Source organism: Lonchura striata, chromosome 2 (assembly GCF_050655825.1).
Source record: "Lonchura striata isolate lonStrDom1 chromosome 2, ASM5065582v1, whole genome shotgun sequence".
Classification (NCBI taxonomy): Eukaryota; Metazoa; Chordata; class Aves; order Passeriformes; family Estrildidae; genus Lonchura; species Lonchura striata.
The window spans coordinates 62,167,197-62,194,156 of NC_140704.1; the positions used below are offsets into that span (position 1 = coordinate 62,167,197).

At 35.6% G+C, this 26,960-nt stretch overlaps 1 protein-coding gene across 2 annotated transcripts in view; it reads left to right on the forward strand.

Annotated features, from left to right (window-relative positions):
* The window catches only part of EXOC2 (exocyst complex component 2), a 126,499-nt gene that overhangs the window by 10,346 nt on the left and 89,193 nt on the right, over window positions 1-26,960 (forward strand). For both annotated transcript variants that reach the window (XM_021544771.3, XM_085571326.1), the window contains exons 2-6: window positions 3,351-3,506; window positions 8,162-8,338; window positions 9,766-9,892; window positions 19,766-19,879; window positions 24,147-24,271. In XM_021544771.3, coding sequence (XP_021400446.1) covers window positions 3,389-3,506; window positions 8,162-8,338; window positions 9,766-9,892; window positions 19,766-19,879; window positions 24,147-24,271 — 661 coding nt within the window. In that variant the 5' untranslated portion in view covers window positions 3,351-3,388. The remainder of the gene's footprint in view (window positions 1-3,350; window positions 3,507-8,161; window positions 8,339-9,765; window positions 9,893-19,765; window positions 19,880-24,146; window positions 24,272-26,960) is intronic.

Sequence of the window (26,960 nt, forward strand, 5' to 3'; positions counted from 1 at the left end):
GTATTCTCATTCCAGTGAGGTATTTTAAAGCAAATCTGCAGTAAGTATGGAAATACTTTAGAAGAAATACTAGATTTCAGGAGGCTCAGCATTTTTATTACATTTATTTAGCTCATCATGAAGGTGGATCTAGTGCTGATTTCTGAAATCCAGAAAAAGATGTTGTAATATTACTTTTGAGTTTTGGTATTGAAACAAGCCAATTACCTCTGTGCCTGGGTATTTTGAAGGCAACAATAGCTGCAATGCAAGGGAGCTATAACATTTGGGAGGGGGTCAACTAAACAATACCACACAAATAATACCACAGTAGCTTCTGTTTTACTTGTTTTTCTCAAGATTTTTTTCCTCTCCATATTACCTGATGTTATTGAAGATGGCTTTTTTACATCAGTGTTACTGATTAATATTCCACATAAATTGCTCCAAAATAAAAGAAGTGTTTTATATTGACTAACTGGTATCTAGACACACGTTGCTTCCTGCAGAAGGTGGTTGTGTGTGTGGAAGGACCTAACACCACTGTTCCTTTACAGCTGTATCCTTGAGCTTTGCTGAGGGTCTGCGAGAAAAGCTGCAAAGAGTACATAGATAAGATTGTGAGGAATAGATGCAGTTTGTTATTCTCCCTCATGGTAAAATTAGGGTCCTGATTCTTATCTAGTATCATATTTCTACTGTGCTGTTTCATGTTTTGTTGGGTAGTGGTGTGGTGGTGTAGTTTTGAATGCTGCACAGATGAGAGGAAAGCTGGACAAGCCTTATGACTCCAGGATTAGGGATGTTGACAGAAGACAAGATCTATCTTTTTCACCTGTGGTGAGTAAGTGGATCAGTAGTTGAACAGATGATGTGTCTGGACAAGAAGTCTTGGAGTAGGCAATGGGAGGTAAGAGCACTTACCAAGGTGTCTGAATTTGAAAGGAGGATGGAATAGTAACATCCCTGCTTGAACTTACGGGTAAAAAGTCAAGAGGGACAATCAATAGGATGGGACAGAAACGGTTTGTCTGCAAGATGAGGACATGGCATTTGAGAAACAGCAGAGACTGTCTCTGTGCAAGAGAGGAGGAGGAGAAGCCAGTTCAGTGAAAGAAATAGCAGTAGGGCACTAGCACAGAGCACAGCCTTCTCTTCCATTGCTGGAGATGACTCTCAGCTGATTTCTTTGTAATCGGGTGATACTCTTCTTTTCTTCAGTGCTGTTCTACCCTTATAGCCTGCATCTGTTGACTGCTTGCTTCTCCAGCCTCATGTTGGGTCAATGTAAAATGTTCTGATATTTTACATGTAAGACTGTTAAGAGCACCCATGTAATACTATATAATTAATTCCTATTTAATAAGTTGGTTGTTTGCAAAAAAAGGCAGAATAATATAATAGTATAATAGTAATGAGCAAGTAATGATTTATTAAACTACATTATGTAGTTTTTCATGTCAAGAAATATTATGAGGTTTGCCACGGAAAGATACAAAGCCAAACTAGATACGCGTTGTGTGTGCTATCATGGGCCCTTCCCAACCTTCCTTCATACACTGAACTTGGCTCACATACTGCAACTTACTATGTTCTTGCTTGTTCAGCGTGAATTTGCATCTCTTATTAATTGCACACTGTTCAGTCTGAAAAGTTCTCTGAAGATATTAATACTTCTCTTGTGTTCAGGTATCTACATACCTTTTCTGTGTTAACAAGTTTTCAAAAGTAGCTTTTGAAATGAGTGATAGCATTCCTATTTTAAGTATGTAAAACCAAGAAACAGACATTTGAAATCAGATGTCTTTATAGAATTGAGGTGGTTGTGTAGGACCTCAGTATTTCAGAGCATTGTGAAATATTACCTATATTCAGGATGCATTTCACACTGACTTCAGGTGTGACTATGGGCTCTGAAGTTGGATCAGAATTCAAAGTTTTGTTATAGGTGACCTACTATGTACCTCTGTCTGTATAGAGAGAGATAGAGGAGATCCTGTTCTGAGGGTAGTATTTGATTACTTTTAGCATGAGATCTTCCTTCCAGTTCCTGCCTTGTCTATTTCCATCTTAATTTTCTGTGTGTGTTCCAATTTTGGAATGTGAAGAATGAAATCAGCCAGTGGGAGCTTCTTTGATTCTCATGTCAGATCTAGATACTACCAGTGAAAAATGTGGGGAGATTATGTAGAAGCATGGAATATCTTGGTACAATGAAAGTATTTTGTATATGCAGAAGCAGCTGAAACAAGTGTGTCTTAATCCTAGTATGTCTTAACTGCAGGTTCTTGGAAACTCCAGTTTTGCTATTTATTGTTAGAGGTGGTTTAGAGAGTTTCAGGGTTTCTTGGACTTTACCATTTGCAAATAAAAGTAGAAAATACATTTTGATTCAAAAAACAATAGCTAAGAGGAGCCTTATGAAGCTTGGATTATATTCCACATTTTTTTTACCAACCTGAGCTTCCAAAATTGTTTACACTAAAGTGTTGTGTGTGTGTGACTGAGATTTTGAAATGGTGATGGTATTTAATAAGAGATGTAATTCGGGTTATACTGAACATGTGTATATTTTCAGCTTCTTATAGGTGTTTATAGCTGCAGAGCTACACAAAGGAAACTGCTAATAAAAAATAGGCATAGTAAATCAGTTGCATAGTAAACTACATGTAGACTACGTTACATGGGTACCATATTTCTGTTTGAGGTACAGAGCTTATTAATGACAGAGCTAATTAAACTGGTCTGAGTTGACTCAATTTCAGGTGCAAATGAGCACTCTTCTGGAAATGCTTCTTCAGTAATTTTATGTACATTTTTGTTCATATGTTGGGATGTTGTTTATTTTGTTGATTATCTCTGCTAGTGTAGTATTTGCAAGTCATACTCTAATTTTCTCAGGGTATATTAGCTAAGTGCTTCCTCACATAGGACTGTCTATGTCAGTAGGTCTTATTTTGATGGAGAAGTTGTCCAAATATGTAATCATAGTCTACTACTTACCTTAGATTAACAGTTCTGAACTTTCTAAGGAATACAATAAAAATTTTCTAATAGAAGTTGTAATAGACTCATATGAATTCTGACATAAGTAATTTGAAATCTCTGTATACATCTTCATTAAGCATTTAGAAGGTTTAATATTTTTCTGAATATACTTTTTTTTTTAGAAAGCTATATTTAACTTTTTAAAAAGTGCAAAGAAGATATAATTTTTCTTTACTCTTTTATGACTGTGTCAAAAAAGACTTGGAGTCGTGTTCCATATTTACATTTGTATTTCCCTACCATTTTAGAAAAACAGGTTGAAATTATTTTAATATTTTTTATGTAATTAATGGGGTTTTAATTTATTATTTCTTGATGAACAGATAAAGGCAGCTCAGATTGCAGTAACTGAATAGTCATCATGTCTCGAGCACGGCAGCCCCCACTTGTAACCGGTATCTCTCCCAATGAAGGCATCGCATGGACAAAAGTGACAATTAGAGGAGAAAATTTGGGTACTGGACCTACAGACCTCCTAGGTAAGTTGAAAAAACACCCTTTTGGTACTGCAGAAGGTAACATTTTGAATATGACTAGAGATAAAATTTTTGCTTGATAGAATCTGTGTTGAATGTTATGAGGAATGCCCTTTACACAGATATGCACTTGAATCCATAAATTCAGAGATGCTACCCAATGTGTAACTAACCAGATTGACTGTACCTTTTTAGATGAACCCTTAATATGACTCAGCATCCTGTGCTGAATATGAAAACAAAGAGTGAATGCTTTTTGCAGCGTACTAGAAGAGGGTAGACATAATGAGATGCTCCTTTGTTACTTTCTCAGGAGCTGAGAATTTTCTCATTGAAATTTGCATGTCAGAAGTGTTTTCAGTATATTCAGAAAGTCACTGGGGATTTTCTCCCAAAATTACCCTAAACCAGGACATTGCTAAGCCTTGAATTAAAGTCAGTTTTTATATCTGTAGCAGTTATAACAGATAAAGCAGGTCCAGTCATTTAGCTACACAATATCTGAAGAACCCTTTTCATTACTGTTTTGATTTTCTACATGGTAATTTCATTAGAATCATCATAGCTCCTGTGCTGATGGAGGGGACAAGATCTTTTTGCTGATTCTCCTGGTCACAGACCTTGTTCGTTACTGCTCTGTTTCTTCCTTTTCAGGCTGAAATGTTTTAGCTTATTTAATTTTTCTGCATGTATGCTTGGCCTTTCTTCTTGCTCTTCAGTGAATCTCTTTTACTTTCACTGCCAGTCGTGGGTGATACATCTTGGTTGTGTGCAGTGTTCAGGATGTGAATGCCCTGTGGCATAACACTGTACTTTCACTTTTGTTTTGTATTGCGGTCCTAGAGTTCTGTTTTCTGTGTAACTCCTACTGAGTATCAAACTAATGTTTTTGTTGTTCTGCCTACTGTAGTTCCGTGATTAAATGCATGAGGCTTAGTAGTCAGTTTGAGCCTGCTGTCTGTGAATTTAAGATTTTGCCTGCATGCGTTTCAGCAATTGTGTTACAATATCTACATTATAGTGCATCACTCAGTCTAATAAGTTCTGGCTTGCATTTTTCTGGGGTTTATGGTCTTCATGCTCTGAATAAATGAATATCATCAGCAAACTTTATAACCTCTTTATCTTGTAATTTATAAATGTACTAAACACAAGTGATTGTGGCATATACCATGTGGAAACTTTCCTCAGTCAAAACACATCATTTACTGTCACCCTGTTTCTATGTTGCTGAGCTATTTATCCATTAGAGGTTCATATCCTATAGTTGCTTCATTTTCTTAAGCCTTTCAAGATTTTTAAAGGCTTCTGGAAATCCAACTTAACTATAACTACTGGAATTTCCCTTATTTTTTTTGTAAGTTATACATATGTGTACTTCAGTAGTCATGTGTGAGACAATTTATCTAATTTGTTGTGGAATCATGACTCCTCTGAAGGCCATTGGAATTTTGTTTGACTTTGCTAGAAAAAATACAGCTTTATGGCTGTAAAACTAAGTTCACAAATTCCATTCATGGCCACCACAATGAGCTTTATGGCCAAGCATAAGCTACTACAGTTTTCCACTCCACTTCAGTTTGCTGTCTCTCAAAAGGAGAAATAGTATTTTCCTGAGCTGCTAGGTGAGGTTGCGGTACACTGTAGAATTCATATTGAGAAATCCTCAAATAACTGATGATGTTAGGGGTGAGTACATTTCTGTGTGTTTGTGTGGCTGCTGTACTTCAATAGCCTTATTAGTTCATTGGTATGATCCTCTTAGAAGTGATCAGTGCTATGTTCTTGGAAGGAAGACATGTCCTGAGCTGTACCTCTGTTTTAGAGCTGACCAGCTGCTAATATTTCTTCATATATTTCTTACAGAGTAATATTTGTAACACACAACTGCTAATAACTTTATGCTTTGAGGTACAAATAAATAATGTATTGCCTTATTTTCTCCTTAGCTCAGTTGTCAGCTTTCTCCACTAAGTGACTAAGGCCTCAGATATGTAAAGATTTCTTTTAATGGTTAAATTAGGCATGTAAATATTCCCTGTTACTTGAATGGAAATACTTGGAAAAGTGAGGCTTTGTAGGCATGAGACTTTAAGCGAGTTTGAGTGAGGTCTTTATAAACTCTAAAAAGTTTGAGATGCATTAGTGTAAAATGAAAAGCAAGAAACTTTTTTTCTGTATATAACCACAGTATCACATACTAGAACATTCTTTTGGTTTTATTTAAGAGAGAGCCTTCTAGTAATATCTTTGTATCTTTGAAACCAAATGAACTTCTTATTTGTAACTCTATAGCTCGTGGTACAAAGTGTCAAGTCCAGGAGGTACCTGTAACATACGTGTTTTCAAGGTTTAGCTTGTCTTTTAAGATATTTGTAGTTGTATTTTTTAGACATTATAAAATTTTCCATATATGAGCTTCAGCAAAATTGGAAAGTCTCCATAAGAGTATTACTTACGCCTATTATTATGTGTCTAGAAAGGCACATAAAACTAGAAGCTGAGAATTATATTTTCAGAGATCTTTATACCATGCAACAGATTCAAATTAAGTTTTGTTTAAAGGGAATTTTCCTGTTTCTGGAGAAATAAATGTGGTAACTGTGCTATCAAAATTTCTCCCCCAACATGCCTTTATTTGTTTATTGTGTTGTGCCATTACTGTTTCATGTGGTATATAAAATGTTGATAGAGACTTAACTTCCTTTTGCATTTTTAAAATACAGGCAAAGGCCATTTCCAGCCATTTCAAAAGTATTGGACCTTGTATCTTGATGTCTTGAGAGCTTTTGGAACCTCTGATGAGTAGACAATTGATACAAGGATCTTCAAACAGTTACTATAGCTTAGTTCTGGATTTTAAAGTATTGCTCAATTGAATCATAAATACAGAAAATACAGGCTGAAAACATCTTTATGAATTGTTTGGGCAAAGTATTTCAGTCGTAGTTCCTATCACAATCTGTTTTCCTTAAGAGAAGATGCTAGCATAAAACTAAGAGATGTAATAATATAACAATATAAGGTTATATTATTGCATATATGTAATATGCATCCTTATATATGGTTTTTTTCTTTCGCCCATGAAACTAAATTATTAAAATGACTTGATTAAAATTTTATGAGTAAATAAACAAACTTTTTTTTAAAGTCTTTCTGTGTGTATATCCTATTTCATCCCACTGGCCCTGCCTTTTATTCAGAAAGAATATTAAAGAAACAAATCTACTGTCCTTTCTCAAGTAAGATTAATTTCAGTTGTAATAAGATTCAGTGCCTTTCCATTTTTTAAATTTTTGGATTTCATTTTCAAGATAGTTTTTGGCAGGGAGTAATGCATTTTTATGTCTGACAGCCATGAAAACTGCCAAATTTCTCTGCTGTGTCATGTCAGAGACTTAAATTGTGAGAGAAAATAAGTGTGAAGCTTTGGTACTAAGCCGCATGTGCTGACCCTTTTCTGTGTCTAAGTATTTTCTAAATTGGTCAGAGCTTTCTAGAAATTAAAAACAAAAGTCAAGCCAAGGGGAGGAACTGCTCTGCCTGACTAATTTATACTCCAGTACAGCCAACACACTAGTACAGCCTTATTCTTTTGGACATAAGGCAAAATGTTTCTGGCTAAGGATGTTATTTAAGAAGAACCTAATGAAGTTGTTTTCCAAATTGATACTAGAGCAGTTAGGGTCTTACCAGTTTTCCAGGACAACAGAACTCCATCTACAAGTATGGAAATTGTTCTTCTAGATCTGAGAAAACAATCCATCCATTGCAGCACCCAGAGTCCTGGTCTGACCAGAACCAATCAGTTGATAGTTGGCTTGATCAGACCAATTGGATGTGAAATCTCAGGAAGCCTTGGACCTTACATTAAGGTGCACCTTGAATCTTAACTCATGAGAGGTGTTCTTGAACACTGAAGCTTGTCAGTCTCTTCCTATGAGAAAAGACTTTCTTGTATTTCATGGTTTGTCATCCTTATGAGAAAGTGTAGAAGGGGGAATAGATGAGCATTACATGAGTATTCTTTCACAGAACAAGGGCAGTTTATTCATCAGATTCAATCTTGCATCCAGGATTTTTTACAGAAGAGGTTGGGATGGAATATTTGTCAATTAATACTACTTCATCCAAAACAGCCTTCTGTGTCCACTGAAGTACTGCTGAACAAATAAGGTTGAAGAAACATTGTTCATTGTAAATATTTTACAGAGATTTTTATTTTTCTATGCAAATTCATATAGACTGAACTTGTGAAAAATTTGGTGTGTGCAGCTTTTAAGGGAAGTTTCACAGAATGCAATACTGAACAGCTATTCTCCAGTGTCTTGCAGACAGAAAATCTACCGCAAATCTACTGTTCTGTGTGAAGTAAAAGTCACAGTAGCCCAAAAGTGATGGAAGAGTTTAAATAAGTTTCAAACCACACTGCTTGTGTCTTATGAATTGTAGCTGGGACTAAAGACCTGAAGTCACCTAGGAAACATCTGAAAAATATATTAGTGATTCCTTGACTGTGGATGACTGTAGGGGATTGGTGAAGGATTATAAATTTATGTAAAACAGGTGAAGCATCATAAATGAATTTTCATTGCAGAATTTCAAAAGATACTTCCATTCACAGTAGTATATTTGTCTTTTTTTTTTCTTTTTCCCAGGTTTAACAATCTGTGGGCACAACTGTCTCCTCACTGCAGAATGGATGTCTGCCAGTAAAATTGTGTGTCGAGTTGGACAAGCTAAAAATGACAAGGGAGACATTATTGTTACTACAAAGTCTGGTGGCAAAGGAACTTCAACTGTTTCCTTCAAACTGCTTAAACCTGAAAAAATAGGTATATTTCTTATTCAAATCTATTTTCTTTGCTAAGAAAATATGTGACTGAATGTCATTTGTATAAAATTTATGTTTGAAATGGATCCACCTCAGGACAATTTTCAGTTGTTTAGAAAATGCAGAGTATATCAATAAATATGCATATATATAGTAAGAGATAGAATCTCAGGGTATAGGAAAAATTATTCCTTTCTCAATATCTTGATAAAATCCTCAGTGATGAATGAAAACTAGCCCTTTATTTTTTTCTCTGGAATAGCTCTAAACTTCTGAAATTCTAGAAAACCTAATAACAGATCCAGTAATTACTCTTAAGTGTATTAGATAAATACAAAATCTGGACCAGCTCATGAACTTTACATCTAAATCCTGAGCTGACAGTTAAGCCTTTAAAGAAAGTTGAGTCCTCAGTGCCATTTCTTGTTTGTAATTCAAACCATCCTGCAAGACAAAGTCTTAAGTATTTCTCATGAGATGCTTGACCATTGAAATTATTTTGCCAAGCAGTCTAGGACCTCTGCTTAACCTAGAATCCAGTCTAAATACCCTGTGGATTGAAAATGTTTCTCTCAGAACTCCTCACTGACAAGCTGGATAGTTATCTTTCCTAACACAAGAGTTCCCACAAGAAATGTTTTAGGTTTTTATTCTCAGTCCTTCAGTTACAGTTAAATAACATGTGATTTCTCCCAAGCTGCATTCTTAATAATAGAAAGGTGAAATGTGTATGTGCAAATGTTATACAGTGGAGTTTTTGGTGATGAGAGAGGAGAATTCGTATTTGAAAATATGGGAAAGTGTGGGGATGGAGTAATTTCTGGTGTTGTATCTGATGGGTATGTTAAAGGAGGGCAAAGCCAAGGATATGGCTGGTTCCATTTTCAGCTGAGATTCCAGGACATATTGTGCCTCACCTTTATCCATTGTCTGCGCTAAGGCACTGGAAGCAAAGTCGGTTCTGTGTCCTTGAAATAATTTATCTTGGCATGTGGCCAAAGTTCAGTTACCGTTTGGATAGCAAATGGGACAGAAAAGGAATCTTCCCTAAAATATGCAAATGAGAAGATATTCAGTTGATTGCTCTTTTGAAAGTAGCAGATAAAAAGGTTTGGACAGATAACAAAATACTTGCAGAAATGAAAATACTAATACTTTGTGGTCAGGAAAAAGATTCTAATGTACGTGGAACTGTGCACTCTGCAAAAGGATAATGTTTGATGCCCAGCCACGAATACCTTTTCAGCAGCTATAATAAAATAATTTAGCATAATTGCATCCAGGTTGTTTTGCCATGTATCTTTCAATATATTACCCAGGCATGCATTTTATATTTATCAGGATTTTTCAAATTAATTCAGTATGTTAGAAGCTGATGGTGCTGGACTGCCCTTGTTGTTTTAAGGATCTGTGCTTTGTTTTCTCTAGGTATCTTGGATCAGTCTGCTGTCTGGGTGGATGAAATGAACTATTATGACATGCGCACTGACAGGAACAAAGGGATTCCCCCCTTGTCCTTACGTCCAGCTAATCCACTTGGTATTGAGATAGACAAGTGAGTACCAAATGCCTTTAATCCACGTTTTTAGTGGTTTTCTCTATATGTGTCTTTGCGAATTCCAGGAAAGTTTAATGGCTTGCAGGGAAGGGAAAATTTAAAAGCACATACATCTGTTAACTGCTAGTATTCTGTTTGGTACTCTTGAGTTGTTAGTGGGCATTGTGTCCTGCTTCATAATCCTCTATTGTGGATTATCAATTAGAATTGTAGATAATTTAAAAGCCTGATATATTGAACCCCAGTGGTGTTTAGATTTTGAGGACTGGTAAATAACCTAAGGCTTCAGATTTATACATTGTAGATACGGAATACCTACTGTTGCATTTGAGTTTCACGGGGCTTTTAAGGATATTAGATGGCTATCTGTTGCTAAAATTGCACTGTAAAATGTGATTTATTATGCCACATCAGCTAGTTTATTTTATTGAAATACTAATACTGTTTTCCAGCACACAGTCTTTTTTACTTTACTTCTTAAGTATGGTGGAGTTTATGACTTTTCTTGTCTGAAATAGTAACTTTATAGTGCATGATAAATGGAATTAGGGGTGTTTAAATGGGACACTCTTCAAACCTGCCCAACTCTTAGAAATAGCACCAGGAATACTTGTCTCAATCAAGATGTCAACTCTACCAAACAAAAGACTATTTAAAATTAAACTATTACTAAGGTCTCATCTGCTGAATACCCTTGTTTGTGAGGGGGAGTGCAATGGAAAAAATGCAATGTCCATTGTTACCTTGTTCTGATGAGAAAGCTGCACTTCCTCAAAATCCATATGGGATTTCTGGCGGATCCATACCACTTTCCAACCTCTGGCTGTGCATTTCTTTCTTAGATTGAATATATATTTTTTTTCTTTTAAAAATACACTATTTTTTGTAATAAGCTGGAGATTTTATCTCTTAAAGTATTTTTTTAGCCTTTGGTGTAAGTTCTGACAGGCAATTCTTTCATGTTCCTGAGTTTTCCAAACCCTGACAAAATGTGGACCTTCATACTATGGACAGTATTCCAATGTGTTACTAGGAGACTTTCTGCCACTCTTCCACTCTCCCTCCCTTTTTTGTAAATGAAAAACCCCATAACAATCCTTTTTTACCACTATGCTACGTAGCAACTAGCAGTGAGTGCTTTGTTTGCCGGTTCTCAAGTCGCTACTTCTAGTTAAGACATTGTCCATATGATAGATTAAGAATTAACATATAGAAACTTAAACTGCATTAGTTTAGGATTTTCTTGATTTAGAGTTATCTATTTGGATGTTTGTTCAATAGAAAACCAATCATGTTATATTTAAAATGGTTTTTTCCTGAAAGCATTAGAAAATGTGTTACTTAAACCTGAAGTTTTATGTGAAAATAAATAAATCAGAAATATGTAGATACATCTAGGAAATAATCTTTTGTAGAGGGAGGGAATTAGGACATCTTTGGGCAAGCATGTCAAGCCTAGTTCATTGTTCTTGATCTCTCAGGTTCATTGCAGGAGAAGCAGGAAGATTATGGCAAGCACCAGTTTGAGAGACGTATCACGGATCAGTAAAACAAGTGGTTGTGTGGAGGAATTGAGGGATTATATTGTGCAGAGGGCAAAGAAAGGAAAAGCCTGGTCTGCTCTCGTGCTGTGGTTGACAGCACAGTTCTGACTATAGATGAACATTCTGGGTTTAATTAAAGAATGCCTTCTCAATGGAAAATCTTCCATAATTTTCTTGATAAATTGGAGCAGTGTGAGGTTTATTTCTATAAAATAAACTTTAATACCATATAGTTTAGCTAAACTCACATTTTCAAATATTTTACATATGGAATGGGTAAGTATTGGGAAGTTGTACAAGGTAGTGAAAAAAGGCAATTGTAAATTAAGAAAGAGAGTGACTAAGCAAAAAATTAGCAATAACCATTACTAGATATGGGAATATTTGTCACTAGAAGTGATAAAAGTTGTTAGGATAGTTTAAAACAAAAGACATCCTAATATGATCCTAATAATACTGTTGTGTATGCAGAAAGGATCTGCAATGTTATGGATCTCTCTTTTATTCATTTTGGTTTCTTTAAATGTTTTCTTTAAACATGTGCAAATTGGGATGTATTTTAATTTTGAAGCTGAAGCATTTGGTCTGACTTGTTGGGATTTACAGCCCTTGCAGCCTGATGCCTGAGAAGGTAGGACAAGTGCCTTGTGTTGATTATGCAAAAAGTGGTAAATAAAAGAAACATTAATTGAGAAGCTCAGGGAGAAAAGCAGTGAAAAGCAGATGTGATAAAATGGAATAGGAATGAAATATATAGGAGCACACTGAAGAGAAGGCAGAGGAAGGTGATTAGACTGCAGACTGCAAGAGAAAGAAGCCCTTCCTGTAGAAAGTTATTATCAGGCATTAGCAAATAATACAAAAAAGACAAGCTGCAGCATGGGAATGATTTAAGTGGTTTTTCGAGGGATTTTGTTGGGATTTTTGTTTGGTTTTTTTGTTTGTTTTTTTTTTTTTTAATATGGGTTATGCTTGGCTTTAAAAGTTCCTTTTGTGGCTTTAAAAAAAAAAATTTATAGTACTTTGTCCAATTAAAATCTTTTTTAAAATTAATTGTAGTTTTTGAACCATTCAGATAGATGCTTTCCAAGGTGCTGCAAATGACACCTCGAAATAAGAGAAAAAAGACCTTGTACGTAATGAAAAGAGCTTCAGTACAGCAGTTTGCTAAATTATTAAGCATGCATAGGGACAAAAAAAAGTTACTCAGACAGTAGATAGAAGATTGGAGTTTAATTGAGAGTCAATGAGATTTAGGTGAGCAAAAGGTTTGAACTGTGAATTAAGGGAAATAATAGTGGGTCTGACATTCTATTAATAATTAGAATATTGCCTATAGATGTATTGTAGGAGTAACATATATATACTCAAAATATGCACCAGAATTGTCCTTTCATTTTCAAATATTGTGAGGATGCAAAAAAGGCAATGATATATATTCAGTCATGCTTCTAGCTGTTCTTTTACACAATCAAGATATTTTAAATGTTGCATATACAGTCAAGATATTTTAACTCTATGTGTATACATAATCTTCAGGCCATCATCTTTCAGCATGCAGGTTTAGCAATTAGTAAGTATACATATTTTCTGGCTGATAAATTCTTCACATTTTCCAAAAATTAATTACAGTTCCTGTGTCATGTAACTAAGAATTTCACTTGCTAATAAAATAAAAAATCAATTATATTGTAATGAAACTTGAACTTGCTGGTCCATATCTTTTGGTTGTGATGACCCTTGAAGTCACAAATGTATCTGCAGAAGAGTGTTTGCATATATTTGTTCTCCTCCCTTCCTAAAAGTTGTTAATTAATCTTCTAAAACACAAAGTGGATCCAGTCAGATAAATGTTTTTTGGCATTTATGTAACTTAGTACCTATTGTGTGTATGCTGTGAGATACTCAATTCCCACCAGCAAATATGTATTTAAAATACTTAATCTTTGAATTCTAGTTTTTAATTTTTAGTATGGGCTAAAGACTGATACAAAGGTTTAATGTCCTGTCACTGTCTTTATTCTCGCTTTCAGTTCAGAGCAGGATTGTGCCACCTTCCTCCCCAGGGAGTATTCCTGGCTGTGGTATTATGTTATGCAGATGTAGCTAGGAACCTTTACAGAAACATTGAATCATAGAATAGAATCACATAATTTTTACAGTTTAATAAGATTTTCAAAGTCATTGAGTCTAGCTTTTGACTGATCCCCATCTTGTCAACTGAACCATATCCCCAAGTGCCACGTTCTGCCATTTCTTGAACACCTCCAGGGGCAGTGATTCTACCATCTCCCCTGGGCACCCATTCCAATGCCCGATGATCCTTTCAGTGAAGAAATTCTTCTTGATGTCCAAACTGAACCTCACCTGGTACAACCTGAGGCTGTGTCCTTTTCTTCTGACACTGGTTGCTTGGGAGAAGAAGCCATCCTCCACCTGGCTACAGCCTCATTCCAGGCAGCTGTAGAGAGTGATAAGGTCACCCCTGAGCCTCCTTTTCTCCAGACTAAACACCCTCAGCCACATCTCACAAAAGTTACTTTCTAGACCCTTCACCACCTCCATTGCTGTTCTTTGGATGTGCTCTACCACCTCAATCTTCTTCTTGAGTCAAGGGGCCCAGAACTGGGCACAGCAAGGTATGACCTCACCCTAGTCCTGCTGGCCACACAAGTGCTAATAGAGGCCAGGATGCCCTTGGCCTTCTCACCCTTGTGGGCACACACTGACTCATGTTAAGCTGCTGTCAACCAGCACCCCCAAGTTCTTTTCTGCCAGGCTGCTTTACAGCCACTCTGCTGCCAGCCTGTAGCTGCCTGGGGTTGTTCTAACACCAGCAAGATTCAGCCTAGTTGAACCTCATACAGCTGGCTGCAGCCCATCAATCCAGCCTGTTCAGATCCCTCTGCAGAGTCTCCCTACCCTCCAGCAGATCAATACTCCTACCCAACCTGTTGTCATCTGCAAACTTATTTAGAGTACACTAGATCCCATTGTCCAGATAATTGATAAAGATACTGAACTGGACTGACCCCCATACTGACCCTTGGGGAATCCCAGTAGTGACCATCCAACCGCTGGAGGTAACTCCATTCACCACCACTCTCTCTCTAGGCATGGCCATCTAGTTTTTAATGTAGCAAAGAGTACACCTGTCCATTCATTGGATTGCCAGCTTCTCCAGGAGATGTCTTAAATAGGTTGCAGGAAGAAGAGCAAGTGTGCAGAGTAGTTGTCTCAGTATGAGAAATGCGGAACTTGGTGTAAAAATTCTCACCTTAGCAGCAATGTGGCAGTACTTCAATTGGTTTTAGCAGATTAGAGCTGTTACAAAAGCAGGTTGGTAACACAAGATTATTTAGAATTTTGTATGGTTCTGGGAAAGATTATGTCTCGTAGACACCGGTTAAATATGTTGATGGAAAATTTAGATCTACGTGATATTTGTGAATGAATTGCTTGTTCTGATGTACCACATACTCCCTCCTCCTGCATGACAAGTCCTTGTTTAACCAAGGGTTCCCTGACTCCTCTAACTACTCTGTCAGGCTAAAAAATTCATTCTCTGCAAATCAGTAACATCAGTCAGACCTAGTGGTGGTTAGAAAATTTTTGAATAGTGTTTGTTGTTTTGCATGTAGCAGAGGTCACTCTGCTGGATCCATGTCGTACATGAAAGCAAAGGCTGACATGCTAAGTACATTCCACATACTTCTGTATCCACCCACTCAATACAGATGCTTCCCTCTTCCCACGCCAGCTTCCAAAACAGTTCATCTGGGAGAAGGAAACAGATGATCTTACGCTGCCATCTAATGGTAAATGTCAGCTTCCTACCACAAGATAGGAAAAGACTTTCTGAAGGCTGAGATGTTTATTTTAAAATAGCTTGTATGGAAATGCAGTGAATTTCATCATTGAATGTGATGGGTGTGTGGAACCTTGATCACAGAGATGCATGCAAAAAAAAATCTGAATGCTGCAAAAGAGAGTTGCAGTATAGTCCTAGCTTTATGATATTAAAAAATAAAGTAGCACTTTCTGCTTGTTAGGTTGATGCATCAGCTGCAGCTACCAGCCTATAATCTTGTAGTAGATTTCTCTTACCACATTCTGCCAGTTCTAAAATACAGTTGCCACTTTGTTTTCATATTTCTAATGAACCCAATGCTACTGTGAAGGAATTGCCAGAGTACACCCTTGCCTTGTTGCTATTGGAGAGACCTTTGTTAACGCCTTCTGATTTGTCGTGTTTAGTCTACACCAATGTCCCTTATGCTGATCTTTTTGCATGCCTTATTAACACAGTACAGCTGGTACAAAGCCAGCTTCGAGGAGTCTGACTGGTACCAGACAGAGAGGGGAGTGTACAGCAGTTCTAGCTGAAGCTTATTTATGCTAGTTGCTATTCACAATCTGTGTTTATTTAAAGTTGCTCCTTTTGACCTTTTGGAAACTCCTGTGGAACTGAGCTTCAAGTTACCTTTTGGTGTCTGTATCTTGCTTTGGGATGTACCTTTAATCTGCAAATATTGTCATATATGCTGAACTTATTACTGTAAGACTCTGGAGTTCTGGAAGCAAAACAATTTTTACAGAAAGATTGCTTCTTGCTAAACTGAGTTCATTGTCAGGCTTTGTTGATTAGTATCTGTTGCATCCTGATGCTCTTATTTGATTATGACTGCTAGAGGCTGTGATTACCCATGGAGATTTCAAACTAATCTCTGGAGAATATAAATGCTGTGTATGGACAAAAGTTCTGTAGTAGAATTTGTAAGACCCCATGTATCCTGTATTGTTAAATTAGGTTTATTACTATTAGTCTATACAGAACCTGAAGTTTGGAGTAGTGCAAGGAGGGACTTCTATTGATGGGCACTTGTGGTACAAGTGAATTGATAGTACTCCACCTGTTTTGAATCCAAAGTAAATGTGCATGACCTTTACATGGAAGCAAGGACCACTACATCTAATGTTGTATGACTCCATTAACTATACTAAACATGTGTTTGAGGGAAGTGAAAGTGTATAGTTTCTTGTAACCAGATGTATTTTTATTATACTTCTCATTAATATAACCACTATGTGACATCTCAAATTTTTTTGTATTTCAAACTGTTGCTGAAGCATAAATAAGACTATTTTTAAATGTTAACTGTAGGTCTAGTACCAGATCTAGTTCTATTCTAGGTAAAATAGTGTGCCTAGCAGAAAGTACTAGTATATAAATCCAGTATGTGTATGTTTGCTGAAATAGTAAAGGTAGGATAATGCTTAGGGTTGTCAAGAGTGTTAAGCTTCACTATTCTTTTTCTGAGGTTTTCTGGATTTAATTTGTGGTTCCCAGTTTCTTTTGCAGTGATTACTTTTAAATAATGATTAAGTATTCTTCATTAAGTGATTCTTGTATAATGAGCAAATCAGCAGAGAAATGATTTACAGTTTAATTGCATGCCATCATGATCTAAGCTTTTGCTACTGGTTCGTCTTCACCCTGTAATGTTGAAAAGAATAAACCAGAAATACTTTCTCAAATCACAAATGGGTTTGTTTATAAGTAAACGGTAAGCAAGTTTCATGAGAAAAACTTCCAAAAACTGACTTATTTAATTTACTAATGGAAGTTAATGAAACAAACTTGTGTGTATGTGGAGTCAGTCTCTTTTTAGATGCATCTGGCCAGATGTTCTAGAAATACAGTTGCTTTCAGTTTGAGCATTTTAGTGTGCAATTCATTTTGAAGACAGCTGTAGCAAGTCAGTATGTAGCAAGCTGTAGCATATTTGTTACTGGGAAAACTACTGGTAAAATGTACAATAAAAATAAGGGTACTAAACCATACAGTATAACATATTCTTAACATACCTCACACATTCACATTCATGTTTCTAGTCTGCTGTAACTATGTCTAAAATACGTCTGTAGAGATAAAAGCATTGTTAATTTATGGTATACACAAGTACATCCTCTGGAAAAAAACTCCTAATAACTTTTCAAGGCACTCAAACATCAAACTGAAGAAAATTCCTTGATTTGTGTCCCTATGTCTGTAGACAAGATTCATTTGTAGTAATTGATTACAAATCTATCTTGGTCTTTATATATATATATTAAAAAATAGTTTCACTTTTTCCCCCTAGGAATTTTATATAGCTCATGCATAAGCTTAAAGTGTCATGTATATGCCTTATAAAACTGCAGTAATGAGTAGCATTTGGTAGTGGTATATTTGAGTGCGTGCTTTTTGTGTTATATCTGTCTCTTTGGTTTTGGAAAACATACGTGGAAATTCTGAAAATAGGAGCAAAATTCTGCTTCTGTATTGATTGCATTCACTTAAATAGTACTTGCTCGGAATGTCCAAGTCTCTCCCAAAAATTCAAATTTGTTTTCTTGGTTTTGATTTTTAGCATTAGAAATGCAGCTGTCCACAAAGAAGTCACCATGTGTGGATCTCAAATAAATGTTTTTTTGTGCAGTTGTATTATGTATCACATGTGAAGTACTATCCTTCAATTCCATGTTCCTACTGGGCACTCCTGACTAACTTGAGGGTAAAATAAAGTACCTTAAATTGTCTTTAAACAAAAAAATAAATTGAAACTTTCTTCTTACATCCATCAGCATTTTCTGCTTGCTGTTGTTCATGAAATTTAAGGTAATTAAAAATCCTGAGTCTCACTACTTATGTCTTAAAGTTTTATTGTAACATCACGTTTTCATTGAACACAGGCAAATGTTGGGACCCTCATTTTTTCATGCTGCATTTGTTTCTCATGCTATTTTCACTGTATCTCTACTTTTCATATCTGTCATCACTTTTCCTTGCATCTCATTTGATTTTTTTATGTTTTTTAAAAAGTATTGTTTCATGCTCCTGCTGTAATCAGGTGCTAATGATGAAAGACTTCTGTACCATGTCATTATGTGCGTAGGTCCTTTGTACCTGCTTGTGTTAATGGCCATTTGGATATGAAAAGAAACTTCCAGGAAACAACTCCTCTCTATATAATTGTACTTTTTAATGTGCCTGCCTTTAGATTTGTTTCACTTAATCTGCTGTTTGCTTTTTGTAATAAAAACAGCTTTAACTATCTTGAAACATGTTTAGATTACAGAAAAAAACTAAAACTAACAAATCACTGCTTTTGTGTCCATTTAAATGGCTTTCCCTGTGTGTTAAATGTGATTCTTACAACTGACTCTGGATTGCTACTCCCACCCAAGTTTGCTCTCAAATGCAAAGTATGGCAGATTTTCATTTGGTTATGGTATACTTTGTACAGCAAAGCTCACCTAACTTGTGAGCATCAGGGAGGAACTTCATTGTCTTTTGAGTTGGATGTTGTGATTCAGAAATGAAATAGAAAATTTTTTTCAACTGAAAAAAATTCAGTTGAAAGAGACAGGAGTCTATCTAGTCCAGCTGACTAACCCATTTAGGGATTCAGCAAGTGAATTTGTTTGCAGCAGTTAATCTCTGAAGATGGTATGTAACTGGTGGTGAAGATGAGAGAAGGGATTGCACCTGGTGATGTATTGAGTGCATGGTGGAATGAATGTGGCCAAGTGTTGAGTGTGTGTCCAGACTGAGGGATGAAGGTTGTCGTATTTTCATCAAAAAGTGCTTTAAATATTTTTATTACACAGACTTAAAGTAAATGGAATACATTTTCTGGATGAGTATCTCAGAAACTACTTATAGTTTTAAAAATGCTGTTGTAGAGAATATATTTTCACAAGGAATTGGCTCACATGGTTTCTTCATGCATTTGTAAGACTGAATAAAAACTAACAGAACCTGCAGGCTGCCACTTGAGCTAAGACTGGTTTTCCTATGTTTTGTGTATGGTGAACAGACAGATCAGTGGGTTCTGTTTTGCAAGAGAATTATTTTAGCTTTTTCCAGTGTTTGTATATAATGCAAGTATATTCTGTGTATCTCCCTTTCATGTTTCTGTGACTTCTGCTGCTCAGGAGTCAATAGACAATAATTGTGTGAGATCATTTACAAGCTGCCAAATTTCTGATGTCCTGCCATTTTAAAGTTAAATAGAAGCATTTTGTACAGACAGCATTTCTGTCTTATTTGTAATAGTGAAATCAAAAATATAAAATTAGTTTTACTTAAAACAGATTTCATTTTCTCCCAGTCATGTTACATGTGTCAGTAATAGCAAATTTAATTTCAAGGTGAGTTACATGTTCCCATCTTATAGGGAAATGATTTGGTGTTTGTTGTTAGTTTGGGTTTTTTTGTGAATGTTTTAATTGTAAACTGTTTACAACTGTTTCACTGAAGAAATGAATATTCATTTTTCAGGGGCAGATTTCCTCAAAAAGATTTAGAGTCGCTGTTTCCTGGGATGAGCGCTGATTTCACAAGTGAAAACTTTTCTGCTGCCTGGTACCTGATTGAGAATCATTCAACAACAAGGTTTGTTGCTGTCATATAAGTAATTGTTTTAGATGCAAGTCACTGATGGTATTTCATTATGCAGTAGATGTGTCAGTGGTGGTTTGCATTTACAGCAGTCATAATTGTCTCTGGTGTTTCTGCTTGGCCTGAAACTTGAATCAATTAGTTTGATCAATCTGCTTCTGAGAAAGACCTTGTTTTTAACCAGACCTAATTTATGATGAGATTTTTTTTTTATCCCCAACCCCCGATATCAGATGGAAGATGTCTTTCTTCAAATTTTAGGAATCAAGAAGTTAGCAGTCTTGAGTGGAAACTCCAGGTGTTAAGTCATGAACAGGGTGTTTTATATATACATATATATATATATGTATATTACTGTATTATATATATATATATATAAAAATATATTTTTTCATGTATAACTGAATTCCAAAACTTTTACCTGCTATGTGTTCACTAATACTGGAAGCCATTTTTAATAGAGAAGATGAGCTTCTTTTGTTGTTTCAGCTACATACTCCAATTGGTGTTTTAAAGGGAAATACTACTTTACAGGTTGTTTTACTTTTATTTCCTACTAGTAGAAAGAGGTGTGGGGGGTTGCTTCTTGGTTTTGTGGGTGGCAGGATATTTGGTTTTTGAAGTTGCAGAAATAACCATTACTCTGCTTGGGAAAGACTTAAGTTTCCTCTCAAAATAATGGTACTTTAAAGGGTTAGCAAGAGAACATGATAATAATACACATATAGTGACAGCATCTTTTGAAATCAAGTAACTAAGAGGACTTATTTCAAGTAATTCTGTCTGTCAGAATCTCATAACTTCAAGAATCATCAAGTTTTTTAAAAAAATTTAAGGGATAATAAAGTGACAAAGAGTAAATAGCTTTTGATGTAGGTCTTTGTAAAAAATTTTCTCTACATTTGGCCCTGGGACTGTTTCCACTTCGTTGGTCATCCATCTGGGCACCAGTGACACTGCCCAGAGAGATGTAGAACAGATCACAAGTGATTGTAGACTGGGGACAACAGTGAAGAATGTGGGAGCCTGGGTATTTCCTATTTTTATGTGAAGGGGAAAGCTTCAGGTAATAGGGATGCATCCTATAGATTCACAGATGACTGTACCATTGGTTTCAAAAGCAGCATTTTTTGCTTCTGTAGGTGGATCCACAACTTAAAAACAAAGACTGCTAGTGAGAAATTGAATTAATTGGAAAAAGTGGGATGGCAGAGTGGGAGCATCTTTGCCAGCAGGTTTGCACTTTGGTGTCAAAAACTTCAAATTCAGCATATCGGGATGGTGATAACAGCGTGCAGTTAAATGAAGGGACAGAGTGCTACATGTGGGTTCAGTGATGGCGTTAAGAATGCTGTAAGTAATTACAAAACTAGCTGGAAGAGTATTTCCTTAAGTGCCTTTACACACTCATGGGCTGTCTGAGAAACAAGTGAGAGACAGAACTCTGTGGAATAAGACAAACATACTGCTGGAATAAACTGGGATAGCTCATGTAGATAGTATTTTGGGATGGATAGCAAGAGGCTACCTGAAAAAGACACCCAGGAAAGAAGAAAGGGATTTGACCTTCATGTGAAGAACAGCTGGAATAAATGTATGGGTCCTGTGGTGGAGCAGAATGGTTGAGATCTTTTTCAGGAGTCTGGAATGGGTGACACTGTAGTGGCATGAGGAAGTGAATAAAATCTTCCTTAAGCGACTTGGGGAAGTTTCCAGAGAGCAGACTATGGTCCTTGTACGAGACTTTAATGTCCTTCATATTTACAGGAGTGGCAGCAATCCCAGGAGGCTTGTGAGGAGTTCTGGGAATGACTTTTAACATAGCTGCATTGTGGGCCATCAGGGGTGCTACTCTTCTGAGTCTGATTCTTGCAGGCGAGGCAGGGGATGTGATAACCAGTGGCAGCCGTGGCTGTAGCATTTGTGAAATAGTTGAACTCAAGACTCAAAGGGGTGTGGGGAAGGCAAGCAGGAGAGTACATGCCTAGGATTGGAAAGCAGTCTTATAGAAGATAATCCAGTGTTTATCTATCAAAGTTGACTATCCAGTGAAAATCATCTTCTGGGGTGTATCAGCAGCAATGTGTTAGGTAAGATAATGGAGAAAATTATTCTGCTTAGCATTGTTAAAGCTGCAGTTAAAGTACTTTGCCCACCTATGACCACTGCTATAAGAAAGATTTGAGAGCTGAGCCACAAGCTCAGGAGAGGATAAATATTGGTGGCTATACAGTTTGAATGAGTTAGATGCTTTAGAAAAGAAAAACATCTTTAACACTCTGTCTATTATCGGCTTAAGTATTTAATCTTTCTTGCTGAAAAAATTCTATCAATTTGTGTCTTTGCATGTTAACAGTTTCAAGTAATGATCTTCTCCATCCAATGCCATAAAAAGTGTTAATTTGTACTTTTAAATGAAATCTGGAGGTTTTTGTATATTAATTTATATTGATTTATAAAATCCAAATCTTAGTGTTGAAGGTCCAAGAGCAATGTAAAACTCAACAGGAATAAATGCTCAAAGGGTAGGGTGAATCCAGTTATGTTTTGAATCTAACTATAAATATCTCTCTAAATAAAGAAGCAGCAAAACTGTTTTGGTTGGTTTTCTTTTTTTTTCCAATTCAACATGTGTAGTCTTAAAAATATTCTGGAATTGTATAAATATCATCCCATATAATTTGTGCTGTTTTTCTGGAAAAAAAACAGCAGGGGTTTAGTTCTTGTCCTCTACATAACCTTAGCTATTGGAAATGGTAAATGTGTGTTGCACTGACATTTTGGTTAGCTTATGTCTTTTTTTTTCCTTGAAGGATATTATTTTTAAGAAATCAGTATAACATCCTTTTTACTAATTCTTTTAATCCTGGCAATATCCTGTTAAATAGAAATAAACTATTTTGACATGTTGTGAGATCATCAGGTAACATTAAACAGTGCTTAAAAGGAGAACTGTACAGATTTTCATTATTTTCAAAATGATGCTGGTAAGTTCTTCACACATGCCCAAGTGGACCAATCCAGGTAATGAGTAATGTTATTTCTGTCCAGCAGATGGAAACAGAAAATTAGGCAAAATTTTGTGACATCACCAGTATAAAAAGAAAAGTACTTTTAAGTGCACCAGTGTGCTTTGTCTCCCAGCAGGTGGTGATAGCCTTCTCATTGCCTGGGCTAAAATTTGGTTTGCTCTCTTAATGTGTCTTTTTGTACCAGCTCTTTTAAAAATGGGTAGAATATTGATGGAATTGTGTTATGTCTTAGTTTTCAACTTCTTTGATCCCTCACCTCACAGAGGTTTAGAGCAGTTTTTTGTTTCATTTTTTTTTCTATTAGGGAGATGGCATTGGCCGGCAGCTAGGAAGAAAGTTTTTAAGGATGATAATCATGTGCTATACTTGTATCTCTAGCTTGTTTATGGTGGTGTTTTTATAGTTAATCAAGCAATATAACTACTGAGGTCATATTAATCATCACCAACCAAAAAAGAAAAAATTATATACAATTAATGAAGATTTATTCACAACATAAGACTTCTCAATTAATTGCAGGTGCTTGCAAAAAATAATGGTGTGAAATCAAATGTAAACTGGCAAAAATTAAGAAATATTAGGAAAATCAGGTAAAAAAGAAAGCTACCATACCAAGAACAATAATGAGCTGGCAATCAGTATTGCCCTGTGAAGTTTCTTTCAAAAACATTTCAGCAAATTTGTGTAAAAACCATAACTTCATAAAGCAGGAATCTGTTTAGCTTTTCTTTATTTTGCACTAATGTATTGTATTGTATTAAATTCTGAACTGTATGTCCAAACCAACATAAAAATATTGAATTAATTCAGAAGCAAAAGTGAGAAAGGATTGTGAGTAAAACAGCAGAGTTAAACAAATGTCATTATCAAAGAGACTTGCAATATCTCAGTTGTTAATCTATTGTGTACTAAGTGAAGTGAATTCCACTGTCACCTATTTAATATAGTGCAGACTGTTAGAAGAAACATCTTGACCAGACTGTATTATGACGAAATCTCTTGTGTCACAAGTGATAGGTGCCCTCTATTTAGGGTTGAAACTAAAATACTGAGATCTTTGAACTAAGAAAAAACTCTCATTATTGAAAAGCACACTCATTAGCAATTAATTTGCCCTTACTAGTTGTTCTGAAATTACATGGCTTTATTTTCCAAGTAGTTTGTTCTGTTTATTTATTAGCTGACCTTATTGTTTAAATTGTCTCTGAGGTCTTCTTGTTTGTTTTCAGTTTTGATCAGCTCAAAACGGCTGTTGTGAATTTGAAGAAACAAGCTAATAAGAAAAATGAAGGGAGTCTAGCTTATGTGAAAGGAGGTCTCAGCACATTTTTTGAAGCACAAGATGCTCTGTCAGGTAAAGATGCTTTGCACTTGCTAAGTACAGTATAAAAGAAAATACTTATGTTGCATATATAGTTGAATACTAAAAATACTGTTTCTCTTCATGGTCTGTACTAAAACTGTATAATGAGCCCAAAATCTGTGTTGTGTTGGTCACAAGCTAGAGCTGGCTAACTCATTGATATGCTTTATTTGCAAAGGATGTTACCAACTGTATCTTACAGGAATTGAAGTCACTTGATCAAATTGCTTAGACCACAAATGCAAGAAAGAGAAGTGTTAAACTGGAGTTAACATTAAGATTACTTGCAAACTATAGCAACAGCAAAAATTTTATGATTGATTTTATGATGCTTTATTCCATAGTCAGGCAATGATATTTATATGTTTACTACAGGAAATCAGAGCCTTTCTGTTCTGCTTGCCATTGGGAGAATGTAGCACGCTAGTGGGATTATCTTAGTTGCCATTTATATGTATATATGTTGCTGTACATAGACACACACATACACACTCTTAAAGCATCAATTGTCTTGTAGGTCAAACCTCATTGTGAGGCTCTGGTCACTAGAGCAGCAACAGTGCCCAGGAAACCACCCCAATAGTTTTGTCATTTACCACTATACTGATTATCCATCCCGGTAATTGACCCCTTTGGCCAAAATCTGATTAGGTTCAATAAAAGAAGTACTAAGGATTTAGCAGAAATTCTGAAGAATGTGGTGGTACTCATAGGAAAAGACTCTAAGAAGAACCATTACTTTCTTTTCTACTAGGCTTTTCTTGTAAATTTTATATCTTGAAAATACTGAAATCCTGTTTTTTTCATAAATTATCTTAAACATAAACCCAAATAAATATTGAAATGTGGCTTGTTTTTCACAACCAAATCTGCTTTGCATATGGAATATCACATACTCTAAAAGACTGAAAGCTCTGTTTTCAAGAAGTTGCTACTATGGATAAAAAGTACTGCTAACAGTATTACCTGGTAAGATTATTTTTTGGATCAGCAAATACTAGTAGGATTTGAAGAAAGACAAGGCAAACCATAGATGTTGTGAGATTTTAGAAAAGCTGAGCACAACTGAGTAATTTTCTTTTATTCCACCTCTTAGTAGCATTTTGTCTTTGGAGTCCGAGCAAGTAGTAATGTGAGAAATATTAATAAAATAATAATAGGAAAAACAACCTCATTTATTTTATTAAATACTATAATCTCAATTTTTAAAATATTATAAGCTGTATATTGTTTTGCATCTTTTGCCTTTATCAGTGTTATTTTTACCTAAAATCAGGGTTTATCAGTGCAGTCCTTCAGCTAAATTATGAACTTAAACTTGGGATGACTCAAGTAGTTCTTGATGTCACTTTTTGTCTGTAACCAAAATGGGTTGGCTTTCTCTTCCCCTCAATGATCTCCCTTTTGTGCTCAAAATACAGCTTATACAGTGAATTCAAGTTTCAGCTTATACAATGAATTCAAGTGTTATAATGGAAGAATGGCCTTCATGCTCTTATAGCAAAATAAAATTATAGACTTAAATCCTCACTCTTATAAATTCAAAACTGTATCACTGAAGTTCAAGGGCAGCAGCAATATAATACTTATTTTTAAAATCCTGAATGCAGATTCTTAACGAGGATGCAGTACAGGTCACAGCTGCCTTCTGAAGCATTTTAATACACATTTCTCTGTTGAAATGTCATCCTAAGTGCATGTACAGAAGAATTTTTGCTTCTTTTCAGTCACTAAACCCACTCTTATTGCATTTTAATTTCAGTTTTGAATGTAGTATTTGCCTATTCTTCCTCCTTATGCAGGATATTTTTGAGAGAGTATAGCTGGAAAAATGGCATAACTTTTCAAAGACTTGAACTTCTGATAGGTACAATCAGCTCTTAACTTGGATGTTGCTTCCAGTAGCAAGAAGAAAAAAATGACTCTTTGATGCCATCATCCATCCCTATTGCCAGGTGTCAAAGTTTTCTCCAGAACATTTGATCACTACAGTTTTCTCAAATGAAAGATGCTGAAAATTAAGTGTAAGCATTATTAGCATCGTTCTAGAGAAACAGTCAGATGAAGATTTTAAAAAATGAACAACAAACCACCAAACAAAAACCCCAAAGCAAACAAACCCCCCGTTAATTCTTCATTATGCATTTTTCAAATTCAAGCTTTTTAATAGATGAACATTAAATTAAAAATATAATCTGGCTAGGCATTGATTGTGCAAGATGATGTGATTGCACTTTTCTGCCCTTACATACCTAAATGTGAATTTTTATGTCTTATTTTCTCCTTTAAAAAGTGCAGCTAGAATTTGTATGTGTTTCAACAAAGCTGAAGTGAGTAGTAGTTTATATGTGAAAGCTGAATTATTTGTTTCAGCACAAACTCTTAGGGACATAGCCATTGTTCTGCAAACTTCTATTCTTTGATTCTGAGCATACAACTGTCACAGATAAAAAGTGACTTAAGGGAAAGCCCTTATGAATACATTTTGTCTGTCTTCCAATATGATTTAAATTTTCTCAGCTATTTCAATTTGGTTTAGGTATTTTTAACTCTCTTGCTTTAGCAAGATTTATAAAATCTAGTTTATTTTCTAAAGATGTGGGTTTTTTTGACGGCAAAATATTAGACTCTCATTGTTTCCCTTCAGATATCTTGGACCACATTTTCTGACTCCAGTGTT